This window comes from Thunnus albacares, chromosome 7 (genome assembly GCF_914725855.1).
Source record: "Thunnus albacares chromosome 7, fThuAlb1.1, whole genome shotgun sequence".
In the NCBI taxonomy this organism is placed as follows: Eukaryota; Metazoa; Chordata; class Actinopteri; order Scombriformes; family Scombridae; genus Thunnus; species Thunnus albacares.
This window is the reverse complement of record NC_058112.1, coordinates 27,442,549-27,467,880: the sequence shown is the minus strand read 5'-3', so window position 1 is coordinate 27,467,880 and position 25,332 is coordinate 27,442,549. Positions and strand designations below refer to the sequence as shown.

The 25,332-nt window shown below is 41.3% G+C and overlaps 1 protein-coding gene and 1 long non-coding RNA gene across 7 annotated transcripts in view; both read left to right on the top strand.

Annotated features, from left to right (window-relative positions):
- The first annotated feature begins 549 nt into the window (after window positions 1-549).
- api5 (apoptosis inhibitor 5) lies at window positions 550-9,595 on the top strand. 2 transcript variants are annotated; one of them, XM_044357380.1, is made up of 14 exons: window positions 550-857; window positions 2,016-2,177; window positions 2,474-2,567; window positions 2,830-2,895; window positions 3,496-3,647; window positions 4,053-4,259; window positions 4,511-4,615; window positions 5,552-5,641; window positions 6,363-6,544; window positions 6,670-6,763; window positions 6,897-6,953; window positions 7,287-7,366; window positions 7,525-7,631; window positions 9,349-9,595. In XM_044357380.1, exons 1-14 carry the CDS (start codon window positions 786-788, stop codon window positions 9,426-9,428), a joined length of 1,548 nt encoding a protein of 515 aa, XP_044213315.1. In that variant the 5' UTR covers window positions 550-785; the 3' UTR covers window positions 9,429-9,595. The 2 variants fall into 2 exon arrangements, with proteins under 2 accessions (XP_044213315.1, XP_044213314.1); XM_044357379.1 differs by having other exon boundaries at window positions 7,525-7,667.
- A 3,291-nt stretch (window positions 9,596-12,886) lies between these two features.
- LOC122986466 overlaps window positions 12,887-25,332 on the top strand; it is a 64,658-nt gene continuing 52,212 nt past the window's right edge. For 4 of the 5 annotated variants that reach the window (XR_006404311.1, XR_006404308.1, XR_006404310.1 and 1 more), the window contains exons 1-4: window positions 12,887-13,407; window positions 19,087-19,196; window positions 19,934-20,087; window positions 22,480-22,554. This is a non-coding gene — a long non-coding RNA (uncharacterized LOC122986466). The remainder of the gene's footprint in view (window positions 13,408-19,086; window positions 19,197-19,933; window positions 20,088-22,479; window positions 22,555-25,332) is intronic. The other variant, XR_006404309.1, reaches the window with a different exon arrangement.

Here is a 25,332-nt window from a genome sequence, read left to right as displayed (position 1 = left end):
TTCTTCCATTAATTATCTTACGACCCCTCAGATTTATCTGTTGATCCTTTAGATGGGCCGAACCTCTAGGTTGGGAACCACTGGACTAAACTAGCTAACTGTATATAAAGTAGTTCAAACTAGCTCCACCTCCAGCAGCTACAACAGTAACATGCTGCTCTAACACTGATGCTTCAGTATTAATAATCTAATGATGTCATATACAATGAGTCAGAGGGACCAAACCACTACTTTTACTTTAATACTTTAACTACATTTTGCTGCTAAAACTTATGTATTTTTACTTAAGTGAGAGTTTTCATGCAGGACTTTTATTTGTAATGGAGTATTTTTACATTGCTGTATCCTACTTTTACTCAAGTAAAGGATTTGAATACTTTTTCCATCACAGGACTACCACTACCACTTTAGAAACTTTTTGTTGTTTACAAGTCTGATTGTCTGTTTACATGTGCGAGTGAATTTACTGCGCACCAGCTGCGCGCACTCTAACGTCACATGCGACTCTCCACCGCCATTCGTTTAACCTGCGCATGCGCAGCACTCATTGTTCCGTAGCCATTTAGCCAGCACGCTAGAGAGGATTGCGGGAAGACGGACAGTGAGGGGTTCATTCACAGGCTTCTCGACGTTTCTTCTCCCCGTTCCTTTTTTCCGCACAATATATTTATCGATAATACGGCGTTGTTTAGTGCTACGGTCGTTTGAAACGGAGCAAAAGCGACCCGAGAGGGGATTTGTTGTGCGGTTTTATCGGCGGTCTCATCTGAACGGCAGGCACGCTGATGGCGGTCACTATCGAGGATCTCTACCGCAGCTACGGGGTCCTTGCTGATGCTAAGGACAACCTCAGCCAGGTAAATAAAGGCCAGCGTGTTCATTTTAAAACTTTATTGATGAACTGAGAGCTCTCTAGCTTAGTCAAAGTATCTTGCTTTACCGCCACTGTTGTTGATAACTGTGGACTTACGTAATATTGTTGTGAGCGTGCTAAGCTAGCGGTAATTTAGCTTCGACATATCCACTCTCGTTAGGCGGCACTAACGTGACCCCGAGATTCACCTCTTTACAACCAAAGAGTGCACCCCCCCCCCTCTACACGTATAACAAAAACGTGTAAATATACTACAGCTACTCGATTGCATTTTCCTGCCTGGTAAACTCCACATCCCCAGTTTATAATGCAGCCTTCCTGTTATAAATTTGTTGTCGTCTGCAATTCAAAGTTCGTGTAACCTTGATGGCATCACACACGTGTTATTTTCTCAAACTTTGGTAATGTTCATTCAGAGCCACAGAGCATATTTTTAAAACCGGTTATACGTCTGCATCAGTGCGTCCCCAGTCATGCCTTCTTGTAGTAAGAAGACATACAGGGGTTTCCATACAACCAGATGAACTGGTAATACCCGGATACAATAGCCGTGGACCCAAGTAACACACACACATATTGACCATTAGCATGTCATAATGTACTTACAATATAAGTGATGGGGGATAAAATCCACAGTCCTTTATTTAAAAGTTTATCTGCAGCTAATGTGAAGCTTCAGTCGTCCAAATGTGTCAGATTAAGTAGATATCTTTCAACATTACAGTCTTAAGTAGTTTTCATTACATCCTCTGCAGCTCAACAGGGAAACACTGTCCGAGGAAACACAAATATCAACTTCATTAGCGTCAGTTAAACATTTAAATGCATTTTTGCACAAATGACTGTGTGTACACACTGTGGATTTTGGCCCCCCATCACTTACATTGAATTCACATTTGAGGTGGACCTTTTTAATAGCCAGTATAAACATGAGGAATAATTACAGTGAGGAAAACCTCTTTCAGTGTTCATAAGAGCACCTGACTGTTTTATCTTTTTAAAAGGCTCACCTGTATGCACCACTGTGCCAGTGAAAGCAACATGGCAGTTAGCTTTTGATCAGAGTTATTTTAAAACTGGAACCCATGCCACATAATGTTGTGAATGAATGTTTGTTGATATGTTTTCTCTGATTCTGCAGCACAAAGATGCCTACCAAGTAATCCTGGATGGCGTGAAGGGTGGCCCGAAGGAGAAGCGGCTGGCGGCACAGTTTATTCCCAAGTTCTTCAGCAGCTTCCCAGAATTGGCAGATGCAGCCATTAACGCCCAGCTTGATCTCTGTGAAGATGATGATGTGTCTGTGAGTATTAATGGACCTAAATAAAAAATTGCAGGTTCTCTGTCTTCCTGTATTGATGTGTGGTTTACTGCCTTGACTGTATGGATCCCCAATAGTCATGTTTATTTAGAAATTTTAGCTCCGTATAGCAGTGTAAAACATACGAAAGCGGTCAAAGACGTTGCGTTTCTGCATGTTTATGTTCTGCTTGTTCAAGGAGTGTTAGATACACTGCTTGTACTGTCAACCCGCCGGCTGATTTTTGTTATGCTTTTAGATAACAAGCATTGATGTTATGTATACTTGTCTTTGTCCAGATTCGACGACATGCCATCAAGGAGCTCCCGCGGTTTGCAACTGGGGAGAACATCGTCAGGGTTGCAGATATTCTCACCCAGCTCCTCCAGACAGGTATTAAATGCCCCAAAATGAACACTGAAGAGACTTTCATGTCCTTTTTGGAGAATGTATTTATTGTATTGGGAAAAAACCCATCGACATGGGTGGTTTATACTATAAATATAATCATGTTTATGTCAGTCATGGCTATGATTTGTTGTGAATATTTTAATGTATTTTCAGTCAGAACATCACCATGGTTCTCTTCTAATATTTAGTTAAAAAAAGCCTTTAGTATTGCCTACTGAAGAATCTATTTTGTTTTTGCTTTCAGATGACACGGCAGAGTTCAACCAAGTGAATGCAGCACTTATTTCTATCTTCAAGATAGATGCTAAAGGTAAGTGTTGCTTTTCTCACCTGTTTAGCGAAATGTTTTTTTTATTCTTATCACTTAATCAACCCAGTTTAGAAGCGTGCTGGAGAAGATCACTTTAAAAGGTCTTTCTTACTCTTCTACTCTGTCATACTAATCCCAAAGCGAGATTCCTTTCCGTCTCTCAGACACTTTGTTGTAACCTGTGTTTTGTCAAGGGCTGCTGTCATTTGTAATGTGAAACAAAGGATGTAGTTGGGCCTGATTTTTTTTTTTTTCTTTCTTTTAAGTAAGTGTCAGCATTGTTTTATACGTAAACCTTTGTGAATCATCATCATTCATCCAGAGGAACCAGTAGATCTGAAGGAGATTATTGCATTTTGGAAATAACCTCTCATAGTATTTAGGACTGTGTGTGTCTAGAATATTTTGTAGTCCTGTATGTTTTTTTTTTTTGGGTTTTACTACCTACTGAAACTGATGTTTGGATTGTACTATTCTGTAAACATTAATCAGTCAATTTATTGTTACATCCTGAGTTCATAGCGGCGTTGTCATCCTGTTGGCTTTGTAATAATTTACTTGCGTTGATTCACTCCCCTCTACCTCTGTTTTGTCGTCCAGGTACTCTCGGAGGCCTCTTCTCTCAGATCTTGCAGGGAGAAGACATAGTGCGGGAAAGGGCCATCAAGTTTCTGTCAACCAAACTGAAGACCTTGACAGAAGATGTCATGACCAAGGAGGTGGAGGAGTACGTCTTTGCAGAGACAAAGAAGGTTAGCATATAGTGTAGACTTGATTAGTGGTCTTTGATCATTAACGAATGACCTTTTTCAGTCTCAGGCTGAATGTAACAACAGTAATTTACATTTACAACAACATCACACCACCTGATGACCCAGAAACAGGATGTGTCTGTCTGATATGTTTTTTGTTGACTTTTCCAGCTACTGTGGAAGAGTCTTAATAGTCTTTCGATGCTCTCTAAAACTTGCATTTGATTGTTAAATTAGTGGAACTGTCTGGTGAATTTACATCTGCATCAATCACTGTGTCCTTGTATAATAGAGACCTGATTTTAAAGACCTAAATTTTAACTACACTGTGGTTAACCTGTGTATAAACTGAGAAAAACACATGAAGATTAAGAGCTTTTGTTCGATTCCTCACAACCTCCTCAGGTGCTGGAGGATGTGACTGGAGAGGAGTTTGTGCTGCTGATGCGTGTCGTGTCAGGCCTGCGGGTGCTGCAGACAGTGAACGGGCGGCAACAGCTGGTTGAGCTGGTGGTGGAGCAGGCATTCCTGGAGCAGGCCCTCAACCCAGCTGACCCTGACACTGTAGACCGCCTACTTCAGTGCACGCGCCAGGCCCTGCCCCTTTTCTCTGTAAGTAGAGCAAACACACCTTCACCAATCACATAATGTTTTAACAAATAACAGAAGTTGCTGTCATGCTACTCTTTTGCTAAGTTCAATTTTTGCATCCCTATATTTAATTTGTTTTAGTAAGTTGAAGTGCAAAAATGTTTGTAATGACAATTTAATGTTTATATGTATTCATCTTCTAGGCATATTTATTACGAGTACTCGTGATTTACTGTAATTCGAGTGTGAATTAATCATTTTTTATCTTGTAGAAAAATGTCCATTCCACACGTTTTGTCACCTACTTCTGTGAACACGTCCTGCCCAACCTCAGCACCTTGGCGAGTCCTGTGGCTGAGCTGGACATTCAGTTGGAGGTATGTCAGAGTTTGTTTTTTTGTTTGTTTGTTTTTAAGTTTGAGAGTATTTTTTTTTGCATGTTTGCTTTTATAGTAGTAGTGGAAAATGTTGAGACAGGTATGATGGAGGCTGCTTTCCCTTGATCAAACAGTTGTGCCAGTATGTGTACAAAGATAACACTTACGCCAGTAAAAGACAGTAGAGGGTTAATCAGTAATACAATAGTTTGGTTATCTGTGTGCCGTTATGTCCGGTTTTATTTTTTGGAACTTGGAGACGTTGAGACATCATTATCTCCAAGCTAGGTGCAACTGATAAAATTTTAGGGAAGTCTGAAACAAACAATTGCTAATTCCACAGCGCTTTGTGTCATCAGTATTTTTGCACTGTCAGAAGTTAAGAGTCGTCATTGGGACACTTTATGTTGTGGGATATTTGAAGTCTAACCTGAAAGCAGTGATGAACATGTCTAAAGGGATTTATTAAATGTATTAAATGACCTAAATGCTAGTTAATAACCTTTATGACCTCTATCTACCTCTTGGGCAGGTTGTAACTATCTTTCTTTAAAAAAAGCAACAAGCTAACAGTCCAGGATCATTATTGCTGTTTACAAACCAGTTTGACCATTAGACAAAAAGACTAGCTTCTTGCCCTGGATTTATTCAGTTATCCTGAATCAGCACTTTATCCCTGAGAGGCCTGATGAATATGGCCACCGGTGAGAGGTCGATACTTCTAATGTCTGACATTTGGTGAGCGGTTGTAGTAGTAAACAAAGTCAGCGTGGCAGCCACCTGTCAGAGATGTCAGCCAACTGCATGTTGTTAATGGGTCATTAGTCTGCACCACGCAACACTGTTGCTCATTAGCAATGCACATTACACTGTGTGGAGGAGATCTGCTAAGCTGTGTGTGTATTTTTGTGTGTGTGTGTGTGTGTGTGTGTGTAGGTGCTGAAGCTGCTGGCTGAGATGAGTCCGTTCTGTGGAGACATGGATAAGCTGGAGGCCAACCTCAACATGCTGTTTACCAAGCTGCTGGTGAGAACAGGCTGTCCTCTTACACTCGGACAAGAAGGAACAAGAATGGAAACGCACATAAAATAAAAATACACATTGGCAGTTTTCCTTGTTTCACATTCATAGAACTACGCAAATGCTTCCTGGATTGTGATCGGTCAGGTTTCTGCTTGTGGCCGGTCTCCAACAGCAAAAAACCTTTCACTTTCACTTTCATCCCGCTTCATTCAGTCACTTATGGTGGCCCATTACACCTGAATATTCAGCTTTATGGCAGTCTTCTCTGGCTGTTTATTATCATGCATTTGGTTGTGTGTTTGTGTATCTGTACACAGCTAATCTCACAACCTACTGGAGCCATCAGCTTAATATTTTTTTATGCACATTTATGACTCTATACTCAAGGACCTCTCATGGTTGTGGTGATTGACAATTTTTGAAACAGTTTTTTACATCATTGACTGCTGATTCCTCACTCCTCCCGGCCAGTAGGGGCTGCAAGTGATCACACCTGCTGGATATCTGTACTCTACTTAGTTCACTCTTCTAGTTTAATTATAGAAAAGTTCCTTTGTCCCTTTTTGTAGTGGGAATGCCAGAGCAATCTTCAAAACAAATTCTTTATTAAAGTTTTGTAGATTAAAGTTGTCACTGTCAACTCCTCTGATCAGAGGTGTTTGACATTAAAAGAAGGTAATAAAAAAAGTCTCAAATATAAATGTTCTTATATTTTTTTCTGTAGGAGTTCATGCCTTTGCCTCCAGAAGAGGTGGAGAACGGAGAGAACTCAGCGAGCGAGGAGCCCAAACTGCAGTTCAGCTACGTGGAGTGTCTCCTCTTCGGCTTCCACCAGCTGGGCAAGAAGCTGCCAGACTTCCTCCTTGACAAAGTGGACGCTGAGCGCCTCAAAGACTTCAAAATCAGGTGCGGGAGTGGCACACAGAAAGACTTCCAGAGTACAGTTAGCGCAATGTATAGAAAAGCTCTCGTCATTTGATCTAAAAGCGCCACTTTTCACATGGAATTGAATGTCCTTTGTGTTTCAACAGGTTACAATATTTTGCCAGAGGCCTGCAGGTTTACATCAGACAGCTGCGAGTAGCACTGCAAGGCAAGACGGGAGACGCTCTGAAGACAGATGAGGTAACGATTCCCCGTCACCTCGCTTTGAGAGTTCAGCTGAAGTAGAAACTTCATTAGTCATCGCATGCAGTCAACAAAAAAATGCAAATGTTGTTTCATGTGCTCACACAGTTCCTCTTTTGTGTGTAATCAGAACAAGATCAAAGTGGTGGCCCTCAAGATCACAAACAATATCAATGTCCTCATCAAGGTATGGCGTAATAATAGCTGTGCAGGAAATATCTAATACTTTTTATCAAAACTACTGCAGAAGTTGTTTGTGTTTTGGCTTAATTCTGTCATACGTTTAAGGCTGCATTATGTGGTGATAGTGTATTGAACTGCATGATATTGCATCATATATTGAAAGGTTTTTTATTTATTCATTTACTGAAGGATTGTTGTATTGGATTGCATTACACTGCACAAGGGTTTTATTTTTCTGGTCACTAGTATAAAAGGATAACAGATTGTTGGTTGTGCATTATAAATTATAGCTTTTTGAGATTCTTTTTTTTTTCTTAAACTTAATTTTCTTGTCCAGGATCTGTTCCACAACCCTCCATCATTCAAGAGCACAGTCACTCTGTCCTGGAAACCCGTCCAGAAGGCAGAGGCAGTAGCGTAAGTTTTTCTCCCGCTTCCCCAACAACATGGTCTCTATGCAGACGGGATAGAGACACCTTTTTGATTTAACGGTCAGAAGCTGTACATGCAGCAGCCGAGTGTCCTCATTATTGCATTTGGTCATCATCTACTTTTTTTTTTTTTTCTGTTTGTAGCCCTAAGCGTCCTTCAACTGAGGAGATGGGCGCCGGCGCCGGCACAAAAAAACAGATTTCTCCGCAGCCCCGGAGGGACGCGCGGCAAATCTACAATCCTCCCAGCGGCAAGTACAGCGCCTCCATTGGCAATTTTAACTATGGTGAGGAGCACTTGGTGGCACCCTTTTTATTTATTTATTAATTTATTTTATTTTTTTGCAAACACTGTAGTTCATCACACTCATCTTTGTTTTGTTTGATACTTCACTTTGGCTTATTTGACTCATCATTGATTTAGCTAATACAACCACATTTCTAATCACGTCTGTGTAAGACACGTTTAGACAAAATTAATGTTTTATCTAGTTTATTTCACAATACCACAAATGGATAAAATCACATGAGCATGTTTTTGTTTTGAAGAGGGAGCATAAGACACTTTGCTAAGGATTCTGCAACAGAGGGTTGAAGTGCAGCAGTACCAGAGTAGTCTCGGGCTAAAAAAAAGAAAATAAATAAACCAGCCAAGATGAACTTCGATTGGACATTGAAGTAATGACTGTAGTTGATTTCTAATATTTAAAATATAATAATAAAATATTAAGATGAACTTCAATGACCTCCCAGGGGAAAATATTACTAATGTAGGTCATAAACTGAAGTGTATCAATTATCATCCATGCATTTTTTTTAATGAATTTTATTTTACTAATTAAAGTGCAGTGTGTAGGATTTAGTGACATCTAGTGGTGAGGTTGCAGATTGCAACCAAATGAACACACCTGCCCTCCCCAATTCAAGCGTGGTGTTTTAAAGGTTAATCGTTGCATCTCTATTGTTGACAGAAATTTCTTGATAAATCCTCATTGGCTATGAAACTTATTAAAGGCGAGTTTTAAATACTCGCTTTCTGCAGGCTTGAACGATGGCTCTGAAAAGTCTGTTGCTTGTCCTTCAGTGGACGACAGCAGCTGGTGCTCAGCTTGGATTTACAGCAGTTAAATACCTGTGATAACTCAGTCACTGCAAAAAAAAAAAAAAGCATCAAACTTCTTAAAATAGACCTGCAGTGTAAATCACTTCTCCGTTGTTGATCCTGATGATTCAAATGATTACAACAATTGACTATAATCATAACTTCTCCAATAAATTGCTGAATATGTTACTTCCAGCGGAGCTTTAGAGCCATGAGGAGGTGATTGTAGGACACAAAAATAGTTTATCTAGCAATTTAGAGGAGAACGTAGCCTACACAGGGTTATTTCTACTCCGTTAATAACACATAGTGTCCTGTTTGACTGGTCTACCTACTGTCTTTATATCATATGAAACGTCTTTGACTGCTGTTTGAAGTTGCATTGTTGGAAATCCAGACAGATTTGTAGATGTATTAATCATCTGAAAGTCTGCATTACAAAAATAAAGAACAGGAAACACAAATAACAGCTGACAGCTAACTTAATGCAATTTTTCTCACTTTTAAAAGAAGAAAAACAAAAAAACAGATGTAAAAAGGGAGAATATAGATGAGAAATCAGCCAATATTGTCTCACAGATGCTGTATTGTTGTATATGTTGGCCAGAAAGTAACCAGACATTGTAGCACAGAAATGCCAAATGCATGTTTGAGGCTTTTTACAAACAGTGTTGTCATTACATCGTTTGGCCACCAGAGAGCCCTTCAAGCTTTTCAACCTTAAACTTGCATATTCTTTAATAAGCAAATGAAAACATTAGTTATCAAGTGTTTGCTGTAAGTTAACTCTCAAACATTCAATATTGGTCAGTCTAGACTTGTATGTCCAAACTAAACTGTTTCTGTCGTCCACTTTGTGACTCCAGAGCAGCGCGGCGGCTTCAGGGGAGGCCGGGGACGAGGTTTCGGAGCCAGAGGCAACAGGAGCCGAGGCCGAATCTACTGAGACACACACACACACACACGCACTCAGTACATATTTGTCATTGAACTGCATCACATCAGGATCTTTGCCGTGCCCGGACGGACTACTTACCACCTGCTCTTTTTTTTTTTTAAACTGGTTTCCACGTCTTTTTCACTTTCAAACTCACACGTCCAGATTTTTTCTTTTTTTTTTTTTTTTTTTTTTTTGAAGGATGAGGGTGGGGGGGGGGTGGGAGGGGGGGTGTTTGGTTTCCTGTCTTCAAAACATCAGACAATGGGCTCAGACTTTTCTACCTGCCATTTCAACATTTAATCCCTGTATCCCTCTTGGCCAAGGCAATAGTTCAAGTAAATCTAAATGTTTGTTTTTTTCCCCTTAATTTTTTAAAATATTCTGTGTATTTTTGTGGAACAAAAGACTGCCAAGTTGTAACTGATAAATATTTTTGTCAGATTGTTGTAGGAAAAAAAAAAAAAAGATAACGATCCTCTTGTTTTGCAACATGTTGATGAATGCATTTCTTTCTACCTTTTTATTTAATCTTGTTTTCTTTTTTTATTAGAGCTTGAGTTGAATTGGCTGACTATTGCTCCTTTGTATGAATCAATGATGTTGTTTAATTGGATTTTTATCATAAACTTGTACGGAAGTATGAACTTTTGTCATGTCGATGTAGAGTTTTTCAGCAGTTAAAGCTGCAAAAGTTGATCTGCGATTAAGACAAAGATGCAACTCTGCACCACTCTTCTGCTTCCAATTTCCTTTTTTTCTCTCTATGCAAAACTTGCTTCGCATGTTTACAACCTTTTCCCAAACTTTCCTTCCTCTGCTCCCTCCCGTTCTTACTTCTCTCCCTCCGTTCACACCCACCCATTCATCCTTTCCCACACTCCCTCCCTGCTTCCCCTCTGTTCTCTATTTGTCTACAGTATATATCTGTACTAAAGCAGAGTGTAGAGAGGGTAAATTTAGCTCACGATCTGCTATCTACATTTAGAATACACATATACAAATGTGTCTTCTCAGCTGTCTATATGACTGCATCAACCCTCCTCCTCTTCTCCCCCTCAGTCCAGTAAGTGTGTGTGTGTGTGTGTGTGTGTGTTGAGTTGCTGGGGGTGGGTGTGTCTGCTTTGAAGTAGAAAACAGTAGCATGGGGCTCTCAATAATTGAAGGGGCTATAAATAGTAGCTGCCATGTTTAGAACACACTTTATACACAACCCGGTGGAGGCTCTGCTGGCTTTGTTCACGTTCAGTCATGCACGCGTTTTCCTACACAAACACCTTTTTTTTTATGCTATGATACCTGTAAGAACCTTCAGTTGACTACATTCATTCAATACAGTTTAATTCTTTACCAAAAAAAAAAAAACTTCCCTAGATTGAACTTTAAACTTGTATCAGAGTCTGAAATAGTCCTGATGGGTTTTATGTTATCAAAATCAATCATAAACTTCTCCTTTACTATAAACTGTCATCCAGTTGTTAACTGATTTTATTAAAACATCAAACTTGTCATTTAAACCTCAAACTAACCAAACTCTTGTCTCTCATCTTCAATTTAAGAAGCCAAATTGCTTTTCATTAATCCACTGCTAATTACTAATCATGTAGTGACTTTCCTGAAGCCAACTAACTGAAAGTTTCATTTTCAGTTTAAAAAGAGAATTTTCTAGTAGTTCAGTTTGTTTTCTGTACATTGGATGTGAAAATTTCAGTTTTTCCCTTAATTTACCAAATCACAACTCAAATATTACCCCTGACTCTAATCCATCCATACCTGCCTAAATCCAAGTTTAACACAGGCTTTCATGTAATTAAGTAATGTGTTGTTTTTCTTTAACTCTAACTCTAACTGTACTAGTAGCTCTAAAACTAAGTCTTAATCTAATCCCAATGGGTTTTATGTTACCAAAAGCAAACATAAATTTCCCCTTTACTTATAAACTGTGACCAGTTTTGCATCCAGCTGCTTTTTACTTCTTATTTAAACCTCAAACTAACTGAACTCTTACCTCTCATCTTCAACTACAGAAGCCAAATTGCTTTTCATTAACCTTTTATTAATCACTAAAAAAAGTGACTTTCCTGAAGCCACATCCTAACCGTTGGGTGATTTTTCTTCAGCTAATGTCTGTTTCTGGTTCTTAATCTCTAATTGGATGTGACAGATTTCAGTTTTTCCCCTTTAACTACCAAATCTTAACTAATTTAATCTAATCCATCCAGTCCATTAATACCTGGCTGAATCCAAATTTAACCCACGATTTTGTGTAATTCTGTTTGTTTGTTTGTTTTTTTTAACCCTAACAGAAATTTAGTCTAATTCTAGTCTTAATCTCAAGTCTTAATCTAATCCTAAACTGTATGCAAGATGGAAAAGTAAGGACCATTCACATGCAACTCTAAAGGTTTATAACTGGTTCTCATAAGGATAGAAGGAAGACACACACACACACACACAGAGAGAGCTCTCAGTGGGTGCTACAGGTCTGCATGTGAAGACACGTGTGTGCTGGTGTGTGTAGGTGGATGCTCTGGAGGAGGAGGGGCGCTCAAACTCTAAAATTTTTCTGAATCGACTGTTGCAGCGCTTCACAGCTTTACAGCGATGCAACTCTTAATGATTTTAAGCCGGGGGGGAAAAAATAAAAAAATAAAACCCCAAAGCTCTAAACCACTCATTGAGAGGTTGCTCTTAATGAAATCCCTTAAGTGCAGAATGAAGCGAGGATCGTGGTGTGTTTGTTTGGGTGGGTGATGCCTCAGTGTCTATTATACTGGAGCTACCATCGTGCAGAAACCCTTTTATTTAAATACGTGTATGATAGAAAACACAAAATAAGCAGCTGAATGAGCCGAATTAACGTGTGAAATTTGTGATGTAGTGGCAAAACGGCTCATTTTATCGTTTTACATGCAGAATTAAGTTAACCCTTGTTTACCTGCCTTACTGATGTATAAACATCAATACATACAAACACAAGACCAATTCTTCATATAAAGATTAGCTAAAATGATATATTTTTTTATTTGCATGTAATTTCTTCACAATTTTGAATACTACAGCTGCCAAATTGTAGAAAAGTAAAGGTGAAGATGAGAGGAGTCCATCCAGAGTCTCCCCTCTAGAGGGCGATCCAGACCAGGGTTTTCCTCCCAAAGCAACCAGATCTATTTTTATCCCCACTGAACGAGTCACTTAAAGCTTTCATGATGTCTTTTTGTCTCTCTTTGTATTTCTGCTCGGGTTAAGGCGCATGGAGGAACACTGCGATCCGAGGATGCAGAGAAGAGGGAAATGAAGAAGAAGAAGGGGAGGGGGGATCTCTTAAATTATATCCACATCCTCTTCATGATCCAAGCCTGAAAATATTGAGTCATTAAGAGCCTGGTGTATTTGTCAATTCTTGGTCGAATATTATGCTGAATCAGTGCTGAAATGAACTAAGTTTGGAGAGGGAAGCATCCCAAACCTCGCAGTAATTGCTGTGTTTGTGTGTGATGATCATCCATATCTGTGACACAGTTCCTTGGTCTTTATATTGCATGAAATCCACTTCTCTTTCAGATTTTTCTAATTTCTTTTTTAATGTGATATTTTGCAGCCTGGTGGTGCGTTTTTTGTTTTTTTTGCATGGATACTGTACATCTTTTGGCACAAGTATCATGGTGCGTTTAAGGTGTACGTTTAAATTCTTATTTCAGAACAGTAGGGGGCGGTAAGCAACCGAGATAAACCCTCTCCTCATTGATCGTGACCAGGTATTTCCCAAACCAGCCCGCCAGCCAGTCAGCCAGCCAGCCAGCCAGCCAGCCAATGCCTGGCACACGCACACACACACACATACACACAAACGGCGGAGCTGAAAATAATCAAGTGGTGGAGGAGGAGTGGGCGGCAGCAGCGGGAGAGGAAGCGAAGACGACCCTCAGAGAGAGAAAGAGAGAAGGAAGGAGCGACTGTACAAGTCCATGTGAAAGTAGAAGTGAAGGTAAATCAATAGTCCTGAAGCACTTGGTGGAACTCGATGGGTTTCCTCACTTTATTACCAACCTTGGGGAGGGGGGGTGTTGGTGGTGATAGGAGGACTCCATACTGTACCCCCCAGCAGACTTGAGGCAAAATCTACACTTTTGCATGAATGGGTGCTTGTTTAGTGCACAATTGCTACAGTTCACAGGTTCAAAATGTTGGTTTTAGGTTGTGTTGCTCACATTTTGTAGTTCAGTGGTTTCAGAAATGATCTTTATGTTGTTATATGAGGTTAGACTACAGTGTAATTGTGGATTGGTTCACCTGTTGTGTAGATCTACTCCAGTTGTTGTTCTGTGTTGCGTTCATGGCTGCTATTTTGCTGGAAAAAACAACCACTCCCTGCAGTATTAATCCAAGATTGGTGTCCTGAAAAGGTTCATGCGACTTTGGCTAACATGGAAATTGAACAGTTCCCATTCTTGGTTGTTTTTAATTGCAATTGCTTGTTTTCATGTGGTCCACATTAGAGCTGCAGCCTCTAACATCCAGTTATATTGCAGCAAACATATCATGAGCTCCTGTCCATCCAACACAATACTTGATTTTATACCATATAACTCATAGCTCTGATAACAAAAATAAACTTTCCAGCTTCAGTGCCCCATTTTGAATGTGTTCACTGGAAATTCTCAGGGAAATTTAGTTTTCTGATAGAACCTGAATAGAGCTTTAGGTTTTGGGAGCAATTAATGAATACCTGCAGTTGTGGTGTCTGGACTGGACTTACAATATGCTGCAAATTTGCACATTTTTCAAATTGAACTCCAAATACAATAACCTCAGTCACTCTGAGATCTTAATTCATCTGTAATCACGTAGGTCTGCCTCAATGTAGATAAAAGAGAAGAGGAATTGACCTAAAACTGAAAGATATGTCACACTCCAACTTGAGATCTCTCTAACAAACACCAAATAGTCATTGAAATGACTAGTAAAGTCTGATATAAACTCTGCTGCCAATCAACAGACTCAGAGACAGAGAGTGTAATAAAGCAGCCAGGATAAAAAACAAGGGGTCCCATTAAAAAGTCCCTTTTCATTAGGAAGGTGCTTAACAGACTGTATGTATGTAAGCAATATACATGATAAGAACTGCTCAAATTCCCTAAATGTTACAAAAAGTGCTTGCTTTCCTATCTTTTGCAATGACAGTTTTGTACAAAAGAAAAGGAAATACTACTGTTAATTGTTTTAACAATTTTCATTAGATCGTGCACAATTTTGGCATCAATCACAGTTTGCATTACATTCATATTCAGCCCTAGTGTAAGTTCAGACAGGGCTGAACCTGAATATGTTGGTGCCCGAGGTGAGATTTTAGATTGGAGCCTCCAAAAAAAGTGCAACAATAGTACCAGTCCAGTCCTAGAACTTCAAATATGAACTCACGCTTAAAAAAAGGTGCAACAATAGCACCTCCAGGCCAGACAAAGTCCTCCCAGTCCTCCAGACAAAAAGGCAAGTGTGGGTCAAGGCTCTATTTAATTCGATGTTTGGTGTTATTGCCTGAGGTAGCACATGAGGTTTGGTGGCCATCAGGTAAAAACTGACCGACCAGTAAGACTTTGAAAATTAAACCAGTTGAAAACCAAGTCAATGGAGGAAAAAGAGAAGGAAAACATTAAGAACGGAGAACAGGTGCGTATTTCCAAAACCTGTATACATGCACACCTGTCAGTAAGGAAAAACAAACAAACAAACAAACAAAAACTCACCTCCCACTCATTTGGCGCCCCCCCTCCTCATTTGGCATCCTAGGCAACCGCCTATGTGGTCTATGCCACGGGTTGCGCCTGAGTTCAGGTGCATTTTCTTGGCACAACTAGCCTCCCATAAACTGCTTTACATCCTTGGTAAACCTCAAAAGTTTTGAGGACAGGAAGAAGGACATCACTCTTTGGACTAATGAGATCCAGGCAGAGTGTGCAGTGAGTTATGGAGCTGTCCATGGTGCTCAATCTCAGTGTGGTAAGGGTCTGATGGGACCTGTCCTTGGTGCTGAAAACACAGTTGACTAGACTTTACTGGAGGATGGTTGCTAACTCAGGTTATGACCAAAATGCATCAGGGTGGAGCTTTGCTTGACATAAACTTTTAAACAAATGATTTAGAATAAAGCAGAGTGACTTTACTCACTTTTGCTGACTTAGATGTCTTGGAAATATTTATATAAAGTTTGATATAAATCCTGATGTGTGGAAACTATTCTCTTTCCTATTGCTCTACATGTAGGTCAGGAGTCAGGGGTCAAGGTCAGCTACACCATCAATGTTTTACTAAAGGACAATTCAGCAGTATATGGTCAACATTTCATGTATTCGTTTATCACCAAGCAAAACTCTTCCCATCACTTTCTTAGCCTTCATTATTCTAATCGTAATGGCCTGAACTGTAGCGTCCCTGAACCCATAAGTCAACTGGCAGATAGCAGGCCTGAATGTACGCGGGAAAATAAATCAGTTGTGAAACGGGAACTTTTTCTTCCCTTTTTATATATGTATATGTATATTTAAAAAAAAAAACGCCGCACCGTCCGCCCCCTCATGTACAATGCTGGGAATAGTAACAGCACTGTGAGGCTGGGCTAAATATAGCAGCCAGTGAGTGTTAACATGTCAACTTCAGCAGGAGTGCAGGGAAGCGGCTGCTGCACGTGTGACCGCTGTGGATGTACACAGTAAAGCTATAAATACCATCAAGCCCTTCTTTCTGCTGCTGTACATTATATGTACACCAAGCCGGGGTTGGTTTAAAAAAAAAACACGTTTTAATTCATCCTGTCGCGCCACAGAAACACAAATGGACAAACATGCATGGCAACGATGCGCTGAACACAAACGAAAAGCTGTTTAGAGAAGAAATATATCAAGAAAAGCAACGATTTTACACCCTGTCAGTCTCTCAAATTAAAGCTATTTTTATCAGCTTTAAAGCAAGGTATTCTGGGAATCAAAAACGGTGATTGAACTGATTTCAAGGCGGGGTACCCCCCCCCCCCCCCAACACCACCAGCCAGACCCCCGAATTCATCATTAACCCGCCGATAAAACGATAAACCTATAAGATGATCAGCAGCATCATCTCCGTTTCTCCTGACAGGTATTTACAAGAATTCGTTGATGAAGGACGGATTTGAAATTCAGCTTTTCTGAATTTAACAGTGGATGGGGTGGATGATGGATTTTGGGAGGGGGGGGGGGGTGTTGTAGTCTATTTTTATCACGGCCGCCTTTCAGAAATAGAAGGCAGGCTAAAAAAATAGACCTCATGAGTTCTTCTCAATCGAAGACGCTTGTGCAGCAAACCGTGCATTTATTTGTGATTGAAGGAGACTTTAAACACCCCCACCCCACCCCTCCAGCTTTCAGCCCCCCCCCCCCTCCCGTGTTACGTAATCTAGCATGTGAATGTCGAGAGAGAGCGAGAGAGAGAGAGAGAGAGCGATGGGAGGAGGGGGTGTTATTTGGTCTATGCATAGAGCTCCCAAAACTCATACCCAGGGAACACTGTGTACTCTGGTGTCCCCTGAGACTTGGCATGATACGTGCACGCGCGCACGCACACACGTCGGTGATTCCAACTGTTGAGAGAAATAAAAACAAAAAACAAAACAAAACAAAAAAAAAAACAAACAAAAAAACATCCAAACAAACTAGACTAGTGGCAGCAGATAGTGCACCAACAGAACAGGTGGCTTCCCGCATTCATCTCATTTGTCCGCCCATTCACAGACTCTGCGGGAGGAATTGTGTGAATGAGTGAGTGGGAAAGTGATGAATGAATGAATGACTGCACGGAGTGAGTGAATGAAGAGCAGCAGCAGAAGAAGAAGAATATGAACGCAGGGGGCGCGCATCGTTCCTGTCCCTCTCAATGGGTTTTCTTTTCTTTTTTTTTTTCTTTCCTCCTGCAGAGGGAAGTGCGGCTGCACGGGCAATAATCAAGCACGGAGAGCAAATACATACAGTGCACACGCACACACATTAAAGGGGTGGGGGGGCAAGAGCGCGCGGTGCACATGTGACAAAGCCGTTTATAAATATTCAGCGGCTCTATTCATGCGGATTCTTCTCTTGACATGGTTTATTGTGCAGCAGAGCTCCCAACCAAGCATGTGATGCTAAGGATGGTTGGTGTATGGAAGGGGGGGGGGGGTATGTAAGTGGTGAAGGTGGTGTGTGTGTGATGTGTAAGGGGAGGGGGGCGGCGGCGGCGGCGGTGGTCTATAAATAGCACTTTAGCTCTGCTTCCATTGACATCATTTAGGCAGGAGAGATGGAAAAATAAATAGGGGGACGGGAGGGGAGGGGGGAGAGGGCGCAGGGTTCCTTAATCTGGGCTTGAAATTCAAACAAAACCTGGCCAGCCATCCCTCTGTACACACTCTCAACAACAATGGTTCTACACAGCGAACCTGGCAGTGGTTCTTTTAGACTTGAAACCTGCTTTTGGTGAACTCTTTTTGAGATTCTCTTTGATTTTTGTGTTAGTTTTTGTCCCTTTGTGAATGAATATGTACAGTACACAAAAACAAGGAAACAGAATTGACAAAAATGAAGTCTTAAAGGTGCTCAAATTGCCCCGCACAGACCCTGACAATGCATGAAATGATACAAATCAGCTGTTCTTCTTTCTATATTTTCATTTATATTCAACTTTAGGACTCTGTTTATATGTTTTGTTGTCAATTTTATATTCAAATGTTAACAAAACTAAGCTAAGGACAAAGAAAACAAATTTAAAAGACCTCAAATAATCACCTGATAGATTACAACACTAATATTGCAGCCTTCCCTGGAATTTCATCTTCAGTTGTGATGGTTTGATATATAAAACATTACCCTGGCAAAGGATCCTTTGAATACCTCTCTTTTCTGTGTGTATGCTTGCCCTCACTGGGGCCCAATAGTAAACATCAGACCAAAACACCCACTGTTTCCTAGAAAGACGCAGCCTACGAGTCGGAATGGAAAGCCACAAGGCAGATGGGAGGGGACATCAAACAAATTAAAAGGACCTGTGTGTATACAACACACAAACACACACACACAAGTAGAGATCCAAGTGGAAAAGACGGGGGCCATCATACACCCAAGGCAAATGTTTTGGAAGGTATTATTATTGTATTGACATGCTTTAAAAAAAAAAAAAAAAAAAAAAAGACAAGGCGGAGGGTTGAAGCTCAATAGGCCGTAGAGAGGCAGCGATATTTTCATTTCGTTATCAAGACTAACATTTCCGCTCAAACAGGCTGACTGACTCGTGTGTTTATGTTATTATGGAGGAGGAAAAGAGGACAGCACGCTGTTTTTCCATGGTTGAAGTATCTTAGTCACACCCAGGATCTCTCCCTGTCTTTATAACTCTGTCGTCAGCCTTGGCACCGACCCCTGAGTGCTGCGTGACTTCCATTGGTGCTGATGACGTCTTCTATGATACATTTTTCTCCCCATGTGGGTCCCCCGCCTTGTCCTGCTACCACACCATCTCTGATCCAACAGCCTGTACCTGCAACAACACTTGGATATGTTGTTTTGTTTGTATGTATTTCAGGAATACTGTCAGTTTCCTTTAGTTGTTAAGTGTTTTCTGTTTAGATTAACATGATTTGCTCTTTTTTTCCCTCCATTCACAGAGAGGTCAGTGGCATCTACAGAGCCTCTTTAAGGTAGATGGACTTCCTCAGAGCTGCTTCAGCAGGCCAGATGTTTGCTCAAACCCTGGGCAGACACCCAACAGATTAAGGTTAGTGGTACATTCATGTATTTTGGTGTAGATTGATCATCTTTCCTTTCCGTTGTTGATCTCACACTCCACTTCCACCTCCCAAAACAGCACTCGCACCCCTTTTTTAGTGTGTTTGGCGCACAGTTGTCACAGCAAAAGCTTGAAAGGTGTAGTGCTAAATGGCTACCAGACGTGAGATGGAGCATCCTACGACATTTGAAATGTGTGTCTCTCAATTCATGAGGATGAATCATAAGTCCTAATTCAGTTCTAATGGTGAAGTATTTTTTGCCACAGCCTCTCTGTGTGTGTGTCTCTCTCTCTCCTTTTCTTCTCTTCCTCTCTTCATCTATCACACATAGAAACACAGATTCAGTCTTTCTGCGCGTCCTGGAAAAAACAAATGGCAGCCAGGTGATTAAAGTGGGTTGGGCAACTTGTCAACAGGTGGATAGCTTCCAAATCAGTAGCCAACATTTGCGTGTACACGTGTGTTTGTGCGTGTTTTGCAGCCATGCATGCATCAATGACAGTATGTGTCTTGGAGAAACGTGCAGGCGGCTACGTTCCCAAACTTGCTGATGTTGTTTATAAGTTCTGGATATAAAGATGACCACCTGTATTTCTACAAAATGTTGTTTTTCATCTTGATAGAAATAACTGTCTACAGATAAAAGAAGTGTTAATTGTTTACTTACTGTAATTTGCCACTGATGCTTACTGGTAAACTCAGTTTGTCTTTCTTAACTCTACAGGTGGCTCAGGGTCAGAAAAAGACAGAATCCTCTTGAGCGCCTCTAGATTCTTCACTGAAAACACCTCGACAAGATGGGTGAATGCTGACAGCAGGTATCAAACCAGTGACCAGTGGGTGAAGGACTGTCTCCCTGATCACTTATACTTCTGTATGTGAGTAAACTATAACCTCCACACAGAGTTTAAACAATAATCAGGTCATAATTTCTGAAAAACATTAATTTACACTTTATTTTACACATTAGTTTCTTCTTCTAACGATGATCAGTTTCATTTACTTTGATTGATACTGAAACACTGAATGCAGTGAGTCTTCCAACCACTTGCACAGTTGCTTCTCTGCTGCAATCACCAGTAAAGTAAATAGATAAAGTACATTTTATAAGTAAAAGTTAGATCTTTCTACCTCCAGCCTTCATTTATATATATTTGTTTAGCCTTTTATTCCAAATATTGATAGATACAGAACACATTCTTACTGAATGTGTTTGTGTGTGTTGGCATTTTTGTCTTTATTTCATAGTTGAACATGCAGAAAGACAGGAAACAGCATCTTTTAAATAATCCAATGGGAATTTTAATTGTTTATTTAGCATTTAGGAAGAATGTGGAAATGTCTAAACACATAAAGGAAGACTTTAATCCGTCAGTTTTTTAAATATTCAGAATCACCATATTTGGAGATACGCTGTTTTCATTGTATATACTCTCTACATTATTGCCCGTAGCTTGTGTATAAGACATGTAAATTGCAGTTCTATTGTGATTCTGGAGAGTGTATTACCATGTTGCTTCATCTGCCCATCATTAATTATCAGTCACGATATTTTCCTGGGCTGCAGATGAGTCAATGGCTTGTCAAAAATAATGGCAGTAATAAGAAAGAGTGCTTTACAATACCACTGAATAAATTAGTAAAAACAGTTAAATCTTGAGGGTTTCAGCACCACGGACAGCTCCCAGAAGCAGATCCTAATAGACAACAATAAACTATAAAGACCAAAACTATACAGACTTTACAGACGTCTGAACAGAATAACTCAACTTTGTTTTCACCAATAATTCCCATGCTGTTGTCATGGTCCAGTCCTCTGAGACATACTGTACTAATAATGTCCGTTATTCATTTAAAACGGCATGAAATGTTCCAAAGCAGCAGTGATGACACATCTTTTAACCAAGAATAATTCTGGGTTCTGTATTTGTCTATTTTTGATTTCTCTGAATTAAAAATTTTGGGGTCATATCAGGTCTGCTATCCTACCCAGAAGAACCCATTGTTTTCTCAGCATCCCGATAACTTGTAGATTTGCAGTCTATCTGCTCTCTGTCTGTCTGCATGGTGTTCTGGTTCCCTTGCCCTTAAGAGCTATGGGTTAAATGGGGAAAAAGGTTTTCGACATAGTCAGCTGGAGGATATTTTTAGACTGGAAGAGCCAGGCAGAGACAGAGATGGAAAGAGACAGACCCATTCTGACCTGTTTGACCTGATTACCAAAGCTAATTTTATCATTACCTTAATCAATGTTTGGTTTATGTATGTTCTGGTTTTGCCTTGTCTTTGTGTCATATTGGCAATAATGACTAATATGCATATGTGGAATATAATTTGAATCATTCATATTTGTGAATTGTTGTCTCTCCAGTGGGACTCCACATTGAATCTTCAGATATCGATGTGTCTGGTCCGGCTCTCTACCTCAGTTAGCTCGGAAATGGTGGTGGTGGTGGTGGTGGGGAGATGTGAGGGGTTGTTGGGGGGGTAAAAATCTCAGAATAAAACATGTTTTCCCCACCTCCCCCCCTCCTCACCCATACCTACTCACTCACCCCCTTCGCCCCAAACACCCCAACCCCAAACACTCATATGCCCCACCCCTCTCTCCTTGCCAGCTGAATTAATTTGATACTATTTTTGAAAGTCAGTGTTTCTAAGGGATACCTAATGACGCAATGACGTCAATGCAGGTCAATAGCACACTGCTGGAGAAGAGGACCAGAGAGAGAGAGAGACAGAGATGGATAGAGAGAGAGAAAAGAGAAAGAGAGGTGGCTGCACGTCTCGTCATCGAGACACTTTTCCAAAGCCCTTCCCTGTGTTGTGACATGAATGGTTGTCTCCTCCCGAAGATTTCTTTTTTTTTATGTTGCATGAATTCCTAATCCCTCCCCGCGAGCTGTTTTTTCATCGCCTCGGTCCTCGTGCCTTTTAATTGCGCCCGATTTATTCCCTTCCCGGCGGGTTTGCGCCGATAATAGCGCGGACTCTCAGTCGTGCTTCTCCTGCCCCATTCATGCTTTCCGTCTCTGTCTGGAAGTCATTCACAGACACACACACGCACACACACACACACACAAACACACACACACGTTTGTACAGCTATCCTTGTTAGGACATTGCACTGACTTCCATTCATTGTGGACAGCCTAACCCAAACCCTAACCTTAACTAATTCATGCCTAACCCTAACCTTAACCTGACCTCAATTCACACCTTACCCCTAACTTTAACCAGGACCTCAGAAATGACGTTTTGTCTCATTAGGATCAGCCTTTGGTCCCCGTGAGGACTACTGGTCCTGACAAGGTCGGTGTTTATACCGGAAAAGGTCCCAATGAGGTAACAAAAACACACACACACACACACACACACACACACACACACACACACACACACACACACACACACACACACACACACACACACACACACTCACAGAGAGAGAAAGAAAGAGAGAGAGAGAGAGCGTCTATGCAGAGAGGTAAATCGTGCGCCTCCCCAAATGCGTAAAGTCCCCCATATTTGGCGGGCTCTTTCTATCAGCTGGCTCACATTTGTAACTCTGTGTGTACCCCACCACAACCCCCCTCCCACAACCCCTTCCTTCTCCCCAACCACCACCACCGCCACCTTTCCACTCCTAAACCCTTCACCCCTCTCAACACCACCACCCAACCAACCAACCTTTTTTTTGAGCTGGCTCCCTGAATCCTGAATGGCAACACCAAATATTTTAGTCTCCGGCAGAACAGGGAGACGACGCACATCGGAGTGACCTGCTTTCTCCATCCTGACGCAGGACGAGAGAGTGTAGGCTGCCCTGCTTTTACCCTCCCTCTGTCTCCTCTTTCTGTGTCAGCCGGCACAAAGCCCTGCTTTAAAAAAAAGAGTTTAAATAAGAGAGAAAGAAAAAATCTAAAGCGAAAGGTAAGTGTCTTTTTGTAGATGGGGCGAATCCCGACCCCACATTTTTGCTGTGTACTAGTCTAGGAAGTTTGACCATGCGCAGATTTTTGGGAATTGGTGTCTCGGTGATTACCGGTTGATCTGAGGACGCGAGGGTAGCACTCTCATGAGCAGGAATGTAGTGGCTGGGAACGCCATCCAAAGTCAGGTTACCCGCCGTTTCTAGTTTGAATACATGTTTTTGACACGATGATCTGAATTATGTGATGTCGGTCATTTAAGGGGGAAAGCATACATTTGTGCGTTTTTGTGAATATTTTGCTTATAAACGTGGATGAAGATATCTAACCGGAGCTTATAATTAACCATCTTTCTTATTTGCTGCCAATGAGACATCCAGAGCGACTTTATTTAGGTTAATCACAGGGTATGCCGGTGTTTGCCGGTGTTTGCAAGCGTCGCTATCTCCGGGAACGATCCGAGGAGACTATAAACACAGCAATGAAGCTGTATTCAGAAAGATTCTTTTTTTGGTTCTGTGTATGTGTGTGCATATTGACAACTGAGGGATTTTGCAGACACTCAAAGAGAGCGGGCTGCGGTAATGCGTAGGAGTATTCACGTGTTGGGGATCCTCTGCTTTAGGCTGCCTGCTCTGCTGAGATGCCTAGTAACAACCGAGAGAGAGGAGGACAGAGAGACTGAAAGTTTTTGGGGGAAAATGTTATTTTTCTGTCCATGTTATAACATCTATGATATTTCCTCCACTGTTTTGACAAGTTCATGTCGTGCCAATAAAGCAAATGTGAGTGTCTGGGGGAGGGAGAGCGAGCGAGGAAGAGCGTGACTCCCCCTTATTCGTGTATATTTGTTATAGACAAAGCTCAGCTTAGAGGAAAGGCGCCTGTAGTTCTTCACTTGTAAACAACTTTCCGCTGCGGACTTGCACACGTCACAGTCCACACGTGTTGCCAGTCACATCATGTTGCCCTTCTCTTGTTCATCAGTCCTGCGTGTTCTCTAATTTGGCACTTGTATTTAATGAAACAACATAAAGAAGCAAGTGATTGTGAAGTGTGTAAATTTCACGGGCTGTGTGGCAGCAGTCGGTGGTGGAGGTTAGAAAATTGGACAGTCGGACTGTTCAGCACCATGGACAGCACCAAGCTCTTATTTGACTGATGTAACCTGCGTCCACATGTCATCACAGGAGGTTGAGTTTCTAATATATGGCTGTAAATAGTCAGTCAATTGTACTTTCAAAAAACAGTTTCCTCCAGAGTTGCACGAGTTTGACACTATGATCTTCTATCCTGGAGATGCAAATGATAGATTGAGTGTAGATTACAGCTGTTTCTGACTTTCAATCAATGCAGCAGAGGGAGAGAGAGATTCAGTTTGCAAACGTTGGTGTGCTCATGTTTTTAAAGTGAGGAAGGCGCACCTGTAATGAATTAGTTGTGATAATGAGAGTGTAGTATGTTGTGTCCTTTTTCTCGTTGTGAGATGAAGTCGGGCAAAAGAACAAAGGAAGGTGATGGAGAAGTCTGCTGCTGCTTGCAACTTGCCGGAGTAAGGGGTGCATACTTTTTTTCTTTTGGGAAGAGGGAGGGGGGATGTAAGGAAGCATCTTTGGCTGAGTTTGTCGACACCACGCGGTGATCTTGCCGCACTGCACTGAGGACCCTCTGCTGCAACTCCCATTGATACTGCTCCCTCTTTGATTGAAGGATTGTGGACTACAGGGAAGTGTGTCTGTGTGTACATGTGTGTCTGTGTGTACAGGGTGGCTTTGCTGGTGGTTTGAGTGTGGAGGTTCGGTTGGATACTTGACAGTTGTCTCATCTTTTCATACATTGGCTAGGTTTTGTGGAAAAAAAGAGCCAGACAGTAACAGATGCCAAAATATCCAAAGCATAAAAACTGACCGTGCTCTTGTTTTTAATTATGACGCCTTATGTTGATTATCTTAGTGTAGACCACTTGCTAAATCCGCTCTGTGTGTGTGCCTATACATGCACTCGCCAGCAGTCACGGACATACAGTTGGCCTACAGGCAGGGATAAAAATAGCACAAACCGATGCGACGGGCGCAGCCCTTTTCCCTTCTCAGAGCCGACTTTTCTAGGTAGCTGCCACTCAGTGGATACTCACCACGTCCATCTCTGAACCCCCACTACCATCCACCTTAGCCCACCCCACCCCATCCCG

What these genes read in the sequence shown, in the direction of transcription:
- api5 (XM_044357379.1), top strand. Translation starts at nt 786, where the DNA reads ATGGCGGTCACTATCGAGGATCTCTACCGCAGCTACGGGGTCCTTGCT. An exon ending in CACCCAGCTCCTCCAGACAG is followed by an intron (nt 2,568 to 2,829) that starts GTATTAAATGCC and finishes TTTTGCTTTCAG; the next exon opens with ATGACACGGCAGAGTTCAAC. An exon ending in TCTTTGCAGAGACAAAGAAG is followed by an intron (nt 3,648 to 4,052) that starts GTTAGCATATAG and finishes CAACCTCCTCAG; the next exon opens with GTGCTGGAGGATGTGACTGG.